This window comes from Haliaeetus leucocephalus, unplaced genomic scaffold (genome assembly GCF_000737465.1).
Source record: "Haliaeetus leucocephalus isolate CR32 unplaced genomic scaffold, Haliaeetus_leucocephalus-4.0 Scaffold173, whole genome shotgun sequence".
NCBI lineage: Eukaryota > Metazoa > Chordata > Aves > Accipitriformes > Accipitridae > Haliaeetus > Haliaeetus leucocephalus.
In genome coordinates this window covers 13,495,297-13,513,049 of record NW_010972609.1, presented here as the reverse complement: position 1 = coordinate 13,513,049, position 17,753 = coordinate 13,495,297, and the positions used below count along the sequence as shown (strand labels likewise).

Sequence of the window (17,753 nt, the reverse complement as noted above, 5' to 3'; positions counted from 1 at the left end):
GTGGAGATTTTAATATCTACCACCCTGTTTAGTTCAGGCAGGTCTTCTGGAAATCCAGCTTTGACAACCAGCATCTTTCATCCTAGATATACACGACTTTTACCACTTAATTTAGACTGATCTTTGTTTTGTTTTAATTTGCAGGCTGTCAGAGTGCTCAAAAGTAGTCGTACTTTGACTATCTCTGTGGTAGCAGGCGCTGTAAGTAGTAGTATATTTATAAAAGCAGAATATTTGTGAAAATTACTATGTGGGCAAATAAATGATAAAAATAAATAGATAAGAAGTAGAGCTGTGTTTCTTTATGATGTCTATACCACTAAATTCTGTCAAACCAGGGCAGCGTTGAGTAGCTTTTGATTATTTAATTGATAACTATCCACAGTATTCTCAAATAAAACAGTTTCATGACTGTGGGCCAGTGCAAAACCATTCCCTTGACAAGGAATGGAAATTAACTTATATTGTAATTGTTTCTCATGTTTGAGAGCTTCTGTTCTAATAGATAGCTGCTTCTGCTGAAACATGAAAGGTGAATTGGAATAAATTAATTTTTCCATCCTGAATAGCTGATATCTTAGTCTTATTCCAAATTAATTCCTTGTGTAACTGTTTATCTGATCTCTTCAGTGTATCAACACATTGAAAATTGTTCAATTTTCCATTTCCACTGTTTTGTATAACAGAACTATATGCCTTTGGGGCCTAATCTAAAACCAGCTGAAATTAATTAAGTCTTCCCACTGACTTCAGTGTGACTTTCAATAAATGTTTTAAGGTTTTTACTGCTTCAAGCCTTCTTACAGTAAAATGTACAGTTCTATACAAGAGGATACTCAAGTTCCATTGACTAATCAAAGACGGCATTTTCTGATTGCCTTGCAATTGAATTAAATAGGGAAAACAAGATTTATTAAATGATTTAAGCTGCTTCCTAAGGGCTCATGTATACTGTGTAGCTATAGTAAGGAATTCATGGTTTAATTAAACTACTCTTACAGTAACAAAAGATACAGTTGTCCAAAGGCTTTGTAGAAATTGTTTAAACAAATGTTCCAGACTAGATGATTAAGGTCCAAGAACTCAACATCCTAAGGGCTTAGTTTCAACTCCCAGATATGTTACCAACTGTTAGAAAAGATGGGATCTACTCCAGCATGTACCACTGGGGTTGCATCCTTAAAATGGTGAATTGTTGCTATGGAACTCTTCTGTTCCACCCTGCTTCACCTTGCATGTCTCTCCTTTCCTCAGTACACATCTTTGTACTGAAGAAGAGATTGCGAAGGGAAACAGCTTCTCTACTCCTGTTTTTCGGTCAGCTTAAGACCGTGGTGCAAAGGCATTCTTCACTGCCTGTTTTTGTTCAAGCCATCTGCTTTTGAGCCTTAGAGACATGAAAAATCTGGCCTTCCTATTTAACAAGGGATTGTAATTTCAGTAATGAAAATTAGATAAATGTTATCAAACTGTTCCACACATAGCACCGTGGAAATACCTTTCTTGAATAGAAAATAGTGCCGGTGTCTTAACTGTAAAGCAAATGAAACACATCAACTATATAACCTTTTGGCAATGTAGGTTCCCTATATTTGAGTTCCGTGAGCGATGGTACATTTCCACAGCAGCCAGGCACAAGAGCATTAAAACACAGTAACTGTGTAGTTGCCTTCCACGTTGGCATTCATTCAATGTGCTGTTCTCTAGCATTGCATTGCTCAGATTTCAAGGAAGTATAATGTGGAGTTTTTTCTGGGTGACACACTGAGCATGTCTCTGGCATGACCCCTATGCTGTTGTTGCTGACTTCAGTAATTGCATGCCTCTTCTGAGTTGTTTAATATCATAACTTTGATACTGAAACCGGGGTAGCTCTTTGGAATGAAGTGGTCAGATCTTTCAGGGTCTTTCAGAAAGCATTCCTCAGAAAAAGTGATGTGAGGAAATGGCAGATGTTCTAGTACGTAATTGGTTTTGAATTATTTCCTAGAAGAACTACATTCATGAGACTTTTTCACAACTGATTTGGGTGGTGGTTCTGATTGCAGGGAAAGGAGCTGTTCATGACTGAAGAAGAAAGGCAGAGAGAAGCATGTCTCCGTGAGCAAGAACGCCAGGAGTTAATGCATCAAAAGCGACTCGCGCTGGAGACTAACAAAATCATCAAAGAGCAGCAAGAGAAAGAGAGATTGTAAGGACTCTGTATAGGACAGTCTGAAAAATTTAGCTTGGATTTGGAAAGGGTACGGAAGACAGGAGCAACTGTGAGAAGACTCCCAATTTAGATTAATTTACAGAGTCTCTGTTCATAAATCCTTATCCTGTGGTGCTTTTGATGTTCTGAGTTTTCAAAGCTGATGTCATTCAAACACGTCTTGAATAGAAGGGTCACCTTGTTCCCTGACTGTCATACCCCTATGATTCAGTGTGATATTAGTTATTTTCCCAATGCCATTCCCTCATCCTTTATTTTTAGCAGGACAGTTACAAATTTTATACTCTTACAATAATACACTATGGAACTGTGTCAGAAACAGATAGTGACTTACAGAGTTAAATAGATGATATGCCCTTATCCAGATGGTCATGAATGTCCTCAGGGTTCCTACAAAAGTATATTGAACCCTTGGTATCTTAAAGATGACTTTTAAAAAGGAGCATTTTTACCCAATGCATATGTATTTACTGTCCATATCTTTTACTAACTATATGCTGACACACTTTGTGCAAGTTCTTACTCAGAAAGTACTATTTTTATCATGGTGTCCTAATTCCTCTTATTATAGAAGAAAACTGGAGATTTCCCAGAAGGCTGCAGAGGAAGAAGAGAGATATCGCAGAGAAATAGAGCAGTAAGTAAAAAGCTTACATAGGCAATATGCTGCCTGAAAAAGGGTCCTTATATATTAGATCTGGCTGAAAACATTCTGCATGTTCTTTTCTAATAAAATTGTGTAATATTTCAATTTAGCGAAATGTAGGGTCCAGTGCATATGAGTAAGTACACCACAGTTACAGAATAGGAAACGATCTGACAATCAGCACCTTGAAAACATGAGGATTATGGTGATAATAAATTCAATCTGAAATAGAATTTGAGTGCTTATTTTAAAAATATATTATAAATGTATAGAGAAACTTAAGATTAAGGAAGTTCTGTGTCTCAGAACTCATTTACTCTGTTGTCACTGAACCACTACATCTAATTCTAACAGAAAAAAAGAAATTAATATTGCAAGGAAATGGATCAGGGAAGAAATAGGAGAATGACTAAAGAGCTGGAAAACATGCATATACTCAGGGGCTTGATGACTTATCCACTTAGCTTATATTTTTAAAAAACCAAACCAAAACACAGGTAGTTTGTTCATTATCTGTAAGAGTGTGCACAGTGTGGAATTTAATAGCCTTTTCAGTCTATCGGACAGTTCTGAAAACAAAAGCTGTGTAGATTTAGACTAAAATATGGACTGTGTGATGCTAATCATCTTGAGTAGAAATTTCAGTCATAAATTTTAAGTAGGCTTTTGCTTTTCTAAGGAGAGAATTAATTAAAATAAAACTGTGGCACCTAAAGCAGGAAGTTCTTATAACCTATTTTATTCAGGAAATCTGATTTTTATTATCACAGTCTATTCTGGTTTTAAAAATCTGTGATTATAGGAACTAGACACATTCAAAGATTGTATTATAATAAAGTCAGTACTATAAATGTAACTTCGGCATTGTTCTACATTTGGAACTTTAAAATTAACCAGTATAATATGTTGTTGTTATCACAGTAATTAATTTCCCTTCTAAATGATGTTAGGAAAGATAGTGTGAAATTGCACAATATCTGTTTTTATGCATCCTTTTAGAGCTAAGATTGACCCTGAAGTATTCAGCTTTGCACCTTTGACATCTTAAACAGTTTTTAATTCATATTCATTCACTTAAGTCCCTTTACATGTACCTGTATTAGCTAAAATTCTCTGATAGAAAAAGTGTAGGGATTTCTGAATATGTGAGGTGCAAAAAGGAATATATTCCCTAGCTGTCACAAGAGAAGAATCTTCTGACAGTCCTGCCATGGGCTCTACTGCAGCACGTGGATGAATTCTTACACGATCTCTTTTTCTAATTCCTGGGGAATAGGTAACATCCTGTTCTTTATTGTGGTCTACTGTAGAAATTGCTGCAATAGCCATGGAAAGCTGCTGTAAAAGCAGACCATCACAGGTGAAGAATGATTCTGTTCTCCAAATGTAGATTGCTTGTCTGCTATAGTGAATGTTTGGTATCTGCAATATCCTTCTGAACTAAGTGCATCTTTACTCACTCCGGGAGGACTTTCATGATCAGGCTGCCTTGAGGGCTGCTCATTGTAAGGTCTAGGAAGTCTTTATACTTCGTTGTGCAATTTCCAAGTGCTGCTCAGGCACTTACTAAGCTTTTCCATATTACAATCCAAACTGTTAAGTCTGTCTCAGTCTCGTTGGTGAAGAGGAGGGAGGATGGTAGTATAGCAACTTCGATTTAATCTGAACCTTAGGTTTAATAAGCAATTGCAGGCAGGCAGTTTCACTAGAATGTAATGCTTTCCCATATTAACAGTTTGTGAGGATGACCCTTTTCTCTATTTTTAAAATCCTTTCTGCAGGAATTCCTTGTATAGATTCACTGTGCCCTTTATTAGTATCTTGCATACATTTTAGGAAGAAATTTCAAATGTGCCTAAATAGCAGAGGTCCTTAACTCTGTGTACTTCAAGTTACATTGTAACCCCATTTTTTTTTTAATTAAAAGGAAATGTAAAAACAAATCTAAACATTCTGTCCAATGTTCCCTGCTATTGACTATGCCTCCAAATCTAAATACTGACCTCAGCTGCCAATTCAATAGTGCTTTGACCACATGTGGATATTTTTTAAATATACCTTAGCTAATTTAGAGATGCAAAAGATAATTGAAGTATGAATAGCATCATATATATCTAAGATCTGGTAAGTTTTTGAACCATATGTCAGTTAACCAGTTCAAGACAGGCTACAGCCAAGAATAGATCTTGGATCACTTAAAGGCACCATATATGAAGCTACAAGCCATTAGGTTATATGGTAGTTCTCTTGTGACATACTTGGGATTTGCTGAATTTTCCTTCAAAATGTGGTTTTTTGATCATGGTGTCTTTCTAGGTGCCTTCTAGGTAATTTACTTGTTTTATGAGCCGCTTTGTCCTGAAGCGTGACAATTTTTTCTTTCTTCCCCCCCCCTCCCCAAAAGCTGAATTTTTATGTGGTTTGTGTCTCAAGAGTATCTAGTTCTTTTGGGGAAGAGTCACTTTTTAGTGTAGCCTAGAATTATGTGTTTAGGAAACTATCATCCAAATGGAGATAAGATACAGAAATAAGACACGCACTCTTGAGGTATAATTTACCATTGTAACATCTGATTTAGGCATGTGGTAAATATTCTGTCACTTAGTATTTTAGTTAAAACTGACTGTTTTTCTAATAGATATTTCCCAGTTCTAAAAATGAGGAACTATTAGGTGAGAGATGGCTTTTGACTTCAGTTAAGGTAACAGTCAGTATTGCAGTGTATCACTCTGTGGTTAATATTTGTGCAGGTGTTTGTATAACTGGCCTTAGAAGTCTCAGTATTAAATAAGAATATTTTACTCAGTTACATTGTATTTTACAAATTATCTTAGTAGCTTAGTAAATGAAACAGATTGATGAAAGGAATTTGTTTTGGGGAAAGGGGCAGTTTATTGTGCTTTATATTAAAGAGGAAAAAACCAAAAATACAGAACACTAAATAATTGTAATGAGTTTATATTGATGATGCTGTTTTTATAGTCAGAATTCCTAGCTGTATTTTTTTCCTATAGGATAACAGCAGAGGAAGAGAAATTTAAAAAGGAGTGGGAAGAAGACTGGGGTCCTAAAGAACCTCCCAAATCTCTAAAAACTGTGACTGCAGAAGTGCACCCTGCCCCTCATTCCAAACGCAGAAGTAAGTAATTGATTTCAATCTGCTTCCTAGGGAAAGTATTTGTTTCAGACACATCACTGAGCTGTGTGGAATATATCACCAGTGTGTGTCCAAGCCAAGCTAGCTATGACTTGGTTATTTTCAGAAGGCTGAAAGCATATGATTGATTAATTTAATAGCTCTTATTTAACAGGTACCTAGCAAAATCTACATCCACTCAAACAGTCATGTTTTTTAACAAGAAGCAGCAGGAAAAAAAAATAAAGCTCACTCAGAAATCGTTTGAAGTATCAGCCTCTTTAGTTTGGGGGTTTGGTGCCTTGCTTTCCATGTTGTTTCTGTTCAGTGTTTTGCCTGTCAACCTTTTCACAGAGCAGTTCTTGTGTTACTAGACTTGTGCTAATTTCCACTACATGCCCAAATGGAAGCAGTGCTGCATTTTTTATATGCTATTCAATTATGTTTTTATGTCCACGTGGATAAGCTGATATTCAAATGCTAAGTTATATACATATGAGTGCTTTCATCTCGGTGAAGAAAATATTACTTATAAGTAATATTTTGGTTTTATGGGCTTTTTTCTAATGGGTTTTGTTACTTTTCAAAATGAAGGTATGACGAAGGGGAGACAAGCATTTGGTTTTGTTCCTTCATTTGGAATTAGCTTTGAGCTTTCTGCATTAATCATATAAGCAAATAATTTTACATCATTTTTATATTTGAGAAGAGATCTTGGGAGGTGGAGTGTTTGAAGGTATAAAACGAGTACTAGATTTGCAGTCTCATTTAGAGTGAATGAATGCACTTTGTACTATTCCTATTGTTACCTTTTTTTCTTCTCCCTTACTCTAAATCAGTGTATTACAGAGGGTGGAGGTTATGGTTTTGAGTATTTTTGTCTGCTTGCTCTTAACTAAAAAAGACAGATATGGAATCCCTGCCTTTGGCTTGGAGGAAATTAATTCAATGGTTAGTTTTCAGAATAATCTAAAGATCTTCTCCCTCATCTCTTCAGCAGGATCTCGGTCCTCTCTTACTTTGGCAGTCTTTGAGGGCTGTAGGAATGTCTTGAAGCTCCCTTGCTTCTCTTACATGAGGAGGAGTTAACAACTTAATTGAGTAAACAATATATTAAATGTCATTAAAAATTGCAACAGAAATCATTGTTGCAAAGAACAGTGAGACAGTAAACAAAAAAGAAAAATCAAAGATTCTTAAGAATCAGTGACTTAAGTGTTTTTCCTAGATCTTTTGACAAATCTGTTTCTTGCCAGCATGCCTTTCACATCTAATTTATTTCTTCTCCGGCTAAAGTATTTACCACATCATTTTTCTGCATATCACTTTCTTCAGTTCATGCTCTTTTGACAATTATCTTGAAAATGAAATGATGATGGTATAATGATATTTACAACGAGTGCAAAAATAATCTTGCATGCTAAGAGCTTGGGTAGCAAACATGTAAGCATGTACTAATTAAAAGCATGCAATCAGAACTTCTGAGTCATTTCCTAGTGACCTAATCATGAGAAAGCTAGGCACATTTCTAAGAATTTGCAAAATTCAGGCATCTGTCCATGAGTTGCTGTGTGTAGTAGCAGATCTGTTAATATCTTGAATAGATCATCTGTCAGAGTAGAAGAAAAATCCTGCTTTTTCAAGTGTGGTTTACTTGTAGATTTTGGAACACCTTTTCCTTACTTTTTGTTTTTTCTATTCCTCTCCTACTATCATTTTTCTTACTGAATCTATCTGTTTTTCCTCTCCTGTCCTCCTTTTTCCTATCTTTTTCTTCTTTTCATCCATTGCAGTAAATCTTTCACAGACAGTCTCTAGTCTGCACACACTGAAAATTGATTTGATATCACTGGGCAGGCTGCTTCAGAATTAGTCAAGAGACTGAGGAGGTACTGTGTTACACTGCAACTTTTCCATGAAGAATTGCTCTGAAGTGTAAGTTTGACTTAGTTGTCCAAAGGAATTTAAGACCCTTGGAGCTTAATTGGAGCATAATTGGCTAAATTGGAAGCTACAGATAGTATGTGAAGAGTGTACTAACGTGGTATTAGACAAAGGAAAAAGTGGAAAGTGCTTGTTGTGTAACTTAAGGGAGACCTGGGTCAGTTCCTAACCTGATTACGTTATTTTTTTGTGTGACTTTGGGGAAGTCACGTAACTTTTCATGGATGAGAAACTGAGATGGGGAAAAGTTTCTTCTGCAACTCTCTTTTATCCATTTAGTTTTCGGATTCTTCAGGACAGTGTTTTCTCTGTATAGCATTTGCCCCAGTGACAGCACAGTAGAAGGCCGATATTTCTTTTTGAAGCCAGATATCCCAGAACTGCTGATGGTTTAATTACAAGTAAAGCCACCTACCTCTGCAGGCTTCCTTTCATAGCAGAGCAGACTAATTGGCCATGTGCAGATACTAACTGCTTTTCAGAGTTGGAGGAGGTTGGAAATCGATTTGATTTAAGCAGGGCCTCTTTTTTTTTTTTTTTTTTTTTTTTTTGTGGAAGAATATCCTGTTGCTAACTTTTTATTTCATGGAAACTTCTAGTCACACATTGCTGATCTCTTTTTCATTTCATGGGAACCTCCAGTGAGACTGTCATTTCTGTCTCCTCACTCTTTTCCTCCTTTGTTTCTCTAGTAGATTTAAAGGGAGTTGCACATGACCAACTTGAAACAGATGACATGGATGAAGTGATCATGAAGCAGGACAAACAGGTTTGCAGCTCAGCCTTAGCTTCCTTTCCTGATTCAGATTGTTCCTGTGTTTCACTTCCTCCTGACAGTCAGTCCTGACACTGAACTGATCATTCGATTTTGCTAGGGCAATATGTGTGGTCCCTTGGTAAACGATGGAAGGTATGACATTGTTGCTGTCATTGCTTTCTAAAGATCCCTTGCTACAAATACAAAATCTATCAATCCTACAGAAAGGTGGCTTAAATTGAGAGCTGTGTGTGTTATCGGTGTTTTTTATATAAAATTATGGTAACAGATTCTTTTGTATGTTTTTACTTAGCAATGTGTTTTGTAATACTCTATGTACTTGGCTCGAAATATTCTATCCTAGGAAATGGAGCTTTTCTTGTCTCCTCAAATGCCACTGTGTTCTGCCACAAGCTCAAATGAGTTTGAATACCTGTTTCATTTTAAGAAGGCTTGTTAAAACTAGTGTAAAGTAGGACTGTGACCATAGATATCTTCGCAATGCATATGGCTGTATGGTTCTGTATGAAGATGACTTGTTACATTTGCTTTGTTTAACCTAAAATGTGTATCACTAAAATAAGGGTAACATGACTAAATGTACTAGCACAATTGATCAAGAAGTCATCTAAGAACTTGTCATATACTATCAGACCTTTGGTCTTGTGCTTTCAAATAAATTTTCATCAGTTATATGTTTCACCATGGACTGACCTGAATCTGAACCAGTCCTTGACTTTTCTTCCAAAAAAACCCCAACGTTTCCTTTACCTTTTGTAGCTTTTGGATGGTTTTATCGGTATGAAGGAAAATTTCCCACAATCCGCAAGGTACAAAGTGTGATATGTGAATTTGTTTGCTGTGCATTTGAATTTTAATTCCTCTTTTTTCTTCTTCTTCTCTGTTATTACTAGACATTCTTTATAGTCAAATGCTTTTTCTTTTAACGTGTGCACAAATTCAGATGTGTTTGGGATGCATCTGCCTAGCAATTTGTCCTTTTGAATACTTTGGACTTTTCAAGTTCTGCCAGCTGCAGTAGGAATTATATGTCAGTACTTTGCAGAAAGTGTTCAGTACAGGTGGGCAGTACGTGTCTTTATGTTCTCCAAAAGTCCTCAGAATAATGTATAGAAAAAGGCAGAGACAAAAATTCAATGGGAATCAAGTATGCAGTTCCCAGTTATACCTTTGCAAATATCCCAGTAAGAGGAGTGCTGAAGGCAAAAGGCTTTTAGGCATGTACATCACACAGAATGAGAAAGAAAAAAAGAAAAGAAAAAAAAACAAACAAAAAAAAAAGAAAAAAGAAAATCTTTAAGCTTGATAGAATACTTTTATATCTGTAGAGTTCCTGCTAAAGTATTGCAATTTCAAATTATTAGAGTTTAATAATTTATTCCTGCTGTTGCTTTATTCTCTTTATTTCTTTCAATGTATATTAGCCATATTATGGGGTTTTGTGGTTGTGTTGTGTGTTGGTGATGTTTGGTTTTTTTTTGTGATGGCTGATGGTCATGAACTGGGATAGAAATGTCAAGAAGAGTTCATATGTTTATCTTCTGAGAGCTCAGGGTTTCTGAGTAGGTCAGGATTGTGTCTGACAGATTAAGTATTTGTGTCACCGTTTAGGACTATTACTTTAACCTTCTGTGTGGACAGGAAATGCCTGTTCACCTTAATAGAGAATAGGAAATGATGGTACACTCCGATACCATTTTGTACTGCTAGCAACTCTAAATCAGCATGGATCTGTAACTAGTGTGAAAGCCAGTACAGTTAGGATATCTATCTGAAAACTATAAATACATGTTATGAAAGCTCAATCTCTTCGCACAAACAGGTGATCTCCTGTATTGCTGCTGACAAAGGTAGTTTATAGAGTGTCCAAATACCTTTTCATACAGTAATGAAGATCTTACCCAGTTCCTGTTGAACTCTACTTCACAGTGTGGACTAGAAGCTTGAAAAGACATATTTTTAATCTTTGGCTTTCAGAAATGTTTTTAAATCTGGAAGTGATGAATTTTCATCCTACTCCAAATTGCTAATTGATATTTTGTTTTGTTTTAAAAACAAAATTTCGTTCTGTACTAAAAATGTCTGTAATAGGAAGTAAACTGAATCCATGGGGAAAATGGATGGAAAGGGTGACTCATCCTGCTGTATCTGAATGCAGTGAATGCAGCTAAGATTGTCTGATATATGTTCATGTTCTGGAACACTTTGGCTTGTGTGTGTACTGCTTAGTGTGCCTTTAAATTCAGTAATTTTTCAAATGTTGATACCTAGGCAGCTGACCTGCTAGATGTTACATTTAGTGCTAAATGTATTTTCTAATTTATTAGAAGATAAGATAATATCAGCAATTGTTATTAAGGTACAAACTAATTAGCCCTGAATAAAACATGCCAACAGAATTATGTTTATGTTAAAACATTAGTGTGAAAAGCTAGATTGTTTTTTTACTTAAACTTTTAAAAATTTTTATTGCCAACTATTATTGATTTTTTATTATTATTATTTTTTATTTTTTTTCCCCAACAACAACTCCACTTAACCATGAAGCAATAGAAAACATCCCACTGAATTCAGTAGTACAAAGTTCCGATTAACTACTTGCCTTGGAGAATTATCTTTTGTAGCTGCCAGGGAAAATGTTTGTTTTCCAAGGGTTTATTATCAATATTACACGTAAAAGGTGGAAGGAAGACAAATAATGCTATTTTAAAGTGAAGCATGTTCATGCTTTGAATTCCCCAAACCACCATGAAGAGTCAGTAGCTGATGATAATGAGCAGAGTGAAATCAAACCCAAAGCATAGCCTTTCTGGGCACTGGCAGTAATTGACAATAAGTGACCAGCTGCTCCTCCTTTTTACTTTTTCATAAATAAAAGGGGAACATGGGCTTTCCATGTTCCAGTACAAACAGGAGAGGGTGGCAGAAATGTGACATCATTAAAGTAGAAATAAGGAGCAGGATGTACTTCGAAAATAACAGGAACAGAGGCTCCAAAAAGGCTATGTAGCTTTCACCTTTGGTTGCACTCTACATCTAAAATTTTAGAGTTGCTTTGTGCTGTATTAGTTCACTCACGTGAGCAGATTTTATCCAGTGCTCATAAAAGCTACTTGGCCTTCGTGATGAACTGTTCTTTCCTGGGAGCAATTCAGCTTCTGCACTGATCTAAGCCTTTCCTTTGTAATTGCTTATTTCAGTGGTATTAAGGCAGGCAATGCTGGTTTTAGGGCATATGCATGAAGATGTTTTATGCATAGAATATTCACATCTACCTGTACATGAGCATCTGTCACCTGAAAGCAGTCAGTCTTGTATTTAGATAAAAATGCCAGAATAGAGTGATGGCAAATCAAGACCTAACCAAAATTGTTTGAATATTCAAAGTTTTCTACTGGGCCTTTGTGCCCTAATGTTGTAACTTTGCAGAGGAGCAAAAGAGTTGAGCTGTCTGATCTTGTCTAACTTACGTTAATGTCCACAAGCACTCCAAATAAGGTTGAGTTTCCTGCAAATTGCTGGGGAAATGGACTTTGGATTTTCTTTTAAAAGACCATCCCCATACTTGCACAGACTAATTATATTTTCAAGGCAGGCACTCATGTACCAAGCTTGAAGTTTGCCGTGTCTTTAGCTGATGTAAAAATCTGCTTAAGTAAAAAAAAAAAAAAAAAAAAAAAAAAAAAAAAAAAGAAACCACCAAAACTTCCCAGAAAGGGAAAGAGCGAAAGAAGTCAAAAAGTGACAGTCTGTGTGAACAGAGGAAGAATAAAAAGGAAATGGAGTTTGAGCAAAAACTTGCCAAAGAGAAAGAAGGAATGTTGGAGAAAGAAAAACAACTGAAAATAAATCGTCTCGTACAAGAGGTATGTTGTGTTCTCCTATGAAGTGCAAAATTATATTGAAAGAAAATGAGCTGAATCTTTAGTGCAATTATCTTAGCAGGACACTTGTTTAATTATTTCAAAGATAATGAAGTTTTAAAAAATTGCTGTTTCACTGCAGAACTCTGTTCCCACGTTTGCTTGTTTCTACAGTCAGTTTTTGCCCGAATGAAGATACCTCTGCAGTTAATGAGTGTCCATGTGTAGTGATGAATTTAATGAAAGACAGCAGAATAGGAAATCATTCTCAAAAGCATTATTAGTTTTAAAACTAATTGAAATGGCATTTCATACTTTTGAAACATTTTATATTGTAACTGTACCTATAACCTTTTTTCATGCACTGATGTTATGGTTAAGGTATCTGAGACAGAACGAGAAGACCTGGAAGAATCAGAAAAGGTGCAGCACTGGGTGGAAAGACTTTGTCAGACACGGTTAGAACAGATTTCCTCTGTGGAGAATGAGTCTCCTGAGGTAAAATTCTGGCTTCTCCATATATTGCATGAGCTCTAAATAACTCAGTAGTTGTGTCCTAAAAGCAACAGGTTTTTACCAGAGAAAAGTCTGTTTTGACCTTTCCCTCTCAGCCTTCATTCTAAGAGGGGAAAAAAATGTCAGTAATTGATAAATTACAATCTATATAATTTGCTGTTCCTATATTTTATTGAGATTTTTTTTTTAATTTTAATGAACTGGTTTTATTTTGTCCTTTTTAAGTATATTATCACCACAAAATTAATGGTTTTATTGGCTTGTGAGCTGTTTGGCCTAGGTGGGATGTACTACCAACAATAAAACTGAAACTAGAATACCCAGCCATATTTTTTTAGTATCCGATGAAAATAAGAACATCATTGACGATGGGCTCTTGGATGCTTCCTTGTGTTGCATGGAATAAAGCTACAGGTTAAGAAAATGACAAAGATAAGAAACTCCCAAATAACAGGGTTCGGTTTTGTTTTTTAAATAGTCCCCTTAAACGAAGAGAGTTGCAGATAGTGATTGTGCCTTAGAGCCCGATGGTTCTAGATGTGGAGTGAGGCTTTCCCACCATCCTGCTGCTCTGGCTCTCTTCCAAGCACAGCTGCTTTCAAGAGGAACACTGCAATCTGTTGAACTCCCCTGGGATCCCCGAGAAATTGCAACCACAAAGACGACCCTTGGGGAACACTCTTGCATGAATTTCCTTCAGGTCAATGTGGAGCTGCTCTGAAAAAAGCAGCTGGTCTTCTGTTCTTCCTGATCTCAGGCTCAGATCCATGTGGCTCTTTCAGTGCAGGTCTCTAGGACAGTGGAATGATTATGCTGAGTTTTCTCTCGCTACCTGATTTTGGCTGCCTCTGTTCTGGTAGGTCTTTGTCCCACTTACTTTGTAAAGTAAAAGGGAACATTAAAGATTAAAATCACTGTTGTATTTCCAGAGCTCTACCCTGATTTAAGACAAGCACTCTGTTGTATTTGCTCCATCAATTCTTCTGTTACATTACATTACATATAAATATGCTATTACAATTCTACAAAACTACCTAAGCAGTTAAACTCACATAAAGCAAAACCAAAATGCTTCTGAGAGATAAATGCAGCTGAACAATATTCAGGTACTACAGGCTTGAACTGCTGCTTGAGTATAAGAGTGGTCAAGATCTCTTGACCTCTGCCAATGAAATACCTGTTTTTTAGTACCAAGGGGTGAGTATGGCAGATAAGGAGATCCCAAAGAATGTCAACAGAGATACCTACCTGAGGGAAGTATTGTCATATTAGACTGAGATGCATGTGTCTGTAGGACAGCTCGTCTCAAATATTTCCTCTGCTGAGTCTACAAAATAGCAAAATGAAAGAGTATCAACTGGATTTTCTTAAATACTTCAGTTTGTTCACTGATAAAAGAAAAGTTAGCCACTCTAACAGCATATGTAGAATCCTTCTTTGCACACACAACCTTATTTTTTGGGAGAGCTGCTCGTTATGTTCAAACTCTGGAGTTTGTTAGCCCCACCATGCATCTGGTGTTGATTAACAGAAATTAGAAGGTCCAGAACCTCCTGAGGATCTGAATTTCATAGCACCCTAAACTTTTTGTTTTGATAGCTGCTTAAGCTTACTTTTCTCACGTGTATTAATGTCTCGTTATGTTTACCCCAGACTTTAGCCCCTTTCCCTTCTTAAATGGCGTGGAATTTCAGGGCCCTTCTTCAATTACTTTCCTTTTATATAATCACCTTTGCAAGGAGCAATTCTTGCTTTCTCTTCATAAGAGCTAGAGAGGCAAGAGTTGTGTTATCTGTGATTTGTCCTATGATTTTACCTTCTGAAGACTCCATGCAGTTGGGGTTTTCTGGTTGTCTTTTGAGGGGTTTTCTTGTGTGTCATCCCCCCTGCCCCAACAGCCAAGCCTAGTGTCACAGCACTCCAGTTTTCTTTCCAGTTTAGAAGTAAAGTGCTTTTAAAATGGCTTTCAGAGAAAAAGTTTATGTATATTCTGTGTGGGAGAAGCCAGGAGCTTCCTGTGCAGGAGCAGTTAGGCTGAGTGATGTTCCTAAGATTTGCCACTGATTTCTTCAGAGCTGTTGCAGGCAGATGAACTGTTAAGGCAGATTTCTTTTCTGTTGCACATAGTTGGCAAGTGGACGTCCTTCCGCTTCTCCTTCGGCCACATCAATGCAGCGTTTTGCTGGTGGCCTGCAGCTTCATACCACAGATCTTGATGATATAAACTTAGATGAAGTTGACAAGCCTAAACAACGTGTCGCACCGCCTCCGCTACCACCCCCCACTGTTACTCCAGCATCATCAGCTCATCTGCTTCCTACATCAAATGTTCCACTTTCAAGAGGTCCAGCCCTGGCAGTAACACCAGCTTCCCAGGTGACCTCATGATCTGTTCAGATGCATGCACCTTTTCCATTCCCCTGCCTGGCTTTCCTCCCCTGCTCCATCACCCACTTTATCCACTGGATCTACCTATCTGCCATATGCAATGTTAAAAGAAGGAATGGTTTCAATGCTTCATAGTAGTGAATGCAGTCCAGAGATAGGTGGTTGTTGGGTTTTTTTGTTTTGTTGTTTTTTTTAATTTAAGTCCAGAGGGCTATGCTCTCTCCTCCCTATGTACATTGTAACCCTACCACATGCAGGTATCTTGGGCAGAATGTATCAGCTAAAAAGACAATTTGGACTTGAGTGTTTAAAGATTAAAAAAAAAAAAGCAATGGCAGGCAGCAGATTAGCTCACAGTTGACAAAAATATCTCTGTAGTGAAAATGACTTGTGAAAGTGTTTTAAATGTCATCAAACTGATTTGTTAGGTTAAAAGTGTGGACAAAAAAAATTAGCTTAAAATCAGAAGCTCAAACTTTTAAAATATCAACACTGTATAAATTACCAGTAAAATACTTTTAAATGAACAAGAGCTGATAATCAGGTTTGACTTTTTCTGCACACAGAGGAGTTAGGGATTTCTTTGAGAAAATGTTCTGACTTTCTCCTTATTACAATCTCAGTCCAAAAGAGGATCAAATATAAGAAATGTTGTGCCAGATCTCACTTTAGGAGAGAAATGGCGGCTGTTGCATCATAATTCCCTTTGCTAAGCACTGTAGTGGGATTCACGTACTCATTTTTGTGGCAAAAGATTCTTATTTGTTTCGAACAGCAGAAGAGGATCCCATACGGTCACTTCTTTCCTGCACAGTTTTCTGCATGGATTGACTGACTGCATTGTTGGATTTAATTTTTTAATTTTTTTTTTTTTTGCATGTTTGCTTGGAAATAATAGGCTTTATGTTTGCATGATTCTGGTTGGGTGGGGAAGGATATGCAAATTCATCACTTTTCAGGGGAAACTTGCAGATTATTTCTATGTGAATAATTGCCCTAATGTGAACTACAAATCTCTTCTTATAAGCTTAAGTAGACCTCTGATAGTGCTCAATCTATGTCCTTTATTATGTTTGAAGTGCCAAGGATATGCTAGATCCACTGAAATGGAGATGTCAGATGTTCTTATGGATAACAGGTTTCCCAAGTTATTTGTGAAATAAAAATGATGTGAAATGACACAAGTGTACAAAGTGCTAGCATTCAGAGGAGAAATACGTTCTCCTAACGCTAATAGAAAATATTCAGATAAAAGAAGTAATATAGGAACTGCCATACTGGATCTGACCCCAAACCCATATATTATAAAATATGTTTCTGGCAGTTTTTCACTGCTAGATATGTTAGAGAAAAGACATTAATAATTAAAGAAAAATACATCAAGTAACAACAACAAAAGAAGACCTAGCCTTCAAAAATGCTAAGTCATTTTTCACTGAATATAATTAGTGTATATGAGGAAAGAACTAAGTCTTAGTAAATATTAATACTGAGCCAAAGCTGCTTTGTTTGTAAGTAGACAATATTTCTGATGTGGTTTCAGAAATGGAAGAAAAATCAGAAGCTGGGCAATTTATCCTTGCTGCTTTTTAAAAAGTGGGTTTTTAACACCACAGATAAGCAGAAGCAATGTGTTTATTTGATGTCAGTGATTAAATATCTTGTGTTTATGCGTGCTAAAGCAAAAAATAAGACAACTGTTGTTGTCCCATAAGTGTACTTTTCTAAAATTAATCAAACCAGTAAATCTCTATGTTGCTAAGTTGGTGGGTCCCGTCCCCGTCCCCACCCCGATCATTTAATTTTAAATTCAGCTTGAACAAATACCAGCCAAAAAGGAATGAAATACTGTCAAATACATTCTTGACAACTAACTGTTAAAATATCTGGTATAAATTGATCTGTTTCTCAAAACTATTATTAGCTATATACTTCATATGAACCCAGTACTAAGTCTGTTACTGTTTAGGTTGTAAGAAACACCTCCCACGGCGGCAAAGTATCTTCTGTGTCAAGCAATCCGCTGGTATGTCATATACTGTTAATAATGACTGTAGTTCTATGAAGTTCCTATGTAATGCTAATGTCAAGGAAATGCCAAGGGTTTGACTCTGCATGGCTTATTTATTTAAAATTCAGCACTTGCATTCATGCCTGTGGATCCATTGCTCTGTAACAAGATAACCTAATACCAGGTAGTGGAATTGACTCCTATATGGTCTGAGGACTTCATATTTCAACACTTCAGCAACATACAGTCCATGTTT

The 17,753-nt window shown here is 36.5% G+C and overlaps 1 protein-coding gene across 1 annotated transcript in view; it reads left to right on the top strand.

The window, feature by feature from the left end:
• Positions 1-17,753, top strand: part of USH1C (Usher syndrome 1C (autosomal recessive, severe)) — a 46,706-nt gene that overhangs the window by 15,632 nt on the left and 13,321 nt on the right. Inside the window, exons 11-18 of the mRNA XM_010563930.1 lie at positions 145-201; positions 2,049-2,191; positions 2,787-2,852; positions 5,876-6,000; positions 9,479-9,528; positions 12,433-12,585; positions 12,964-13,080; positions 15,226-15,474. Of these exons, the coding sequence (XP_010562232.1) occupies positions 145-201; positions 2,049-2,191; positions 2,787-2,852; positions 5,876-6,000; positions 9,479-9,528; positions 12,433-12,585; positions 12,964-13,080; positions 15,226-15,474 (960 nt within the window). The remainder of the gene's footprint in view (positions 1-144; positions 202-2,048; positions 2,192-2,786; positions 2,853-5,875; positions 6,001-9,478; positions 9,529-12,432; positions 12,586-12,963; positions 13,081-15,225; positions 15,475-17,753) is intronic.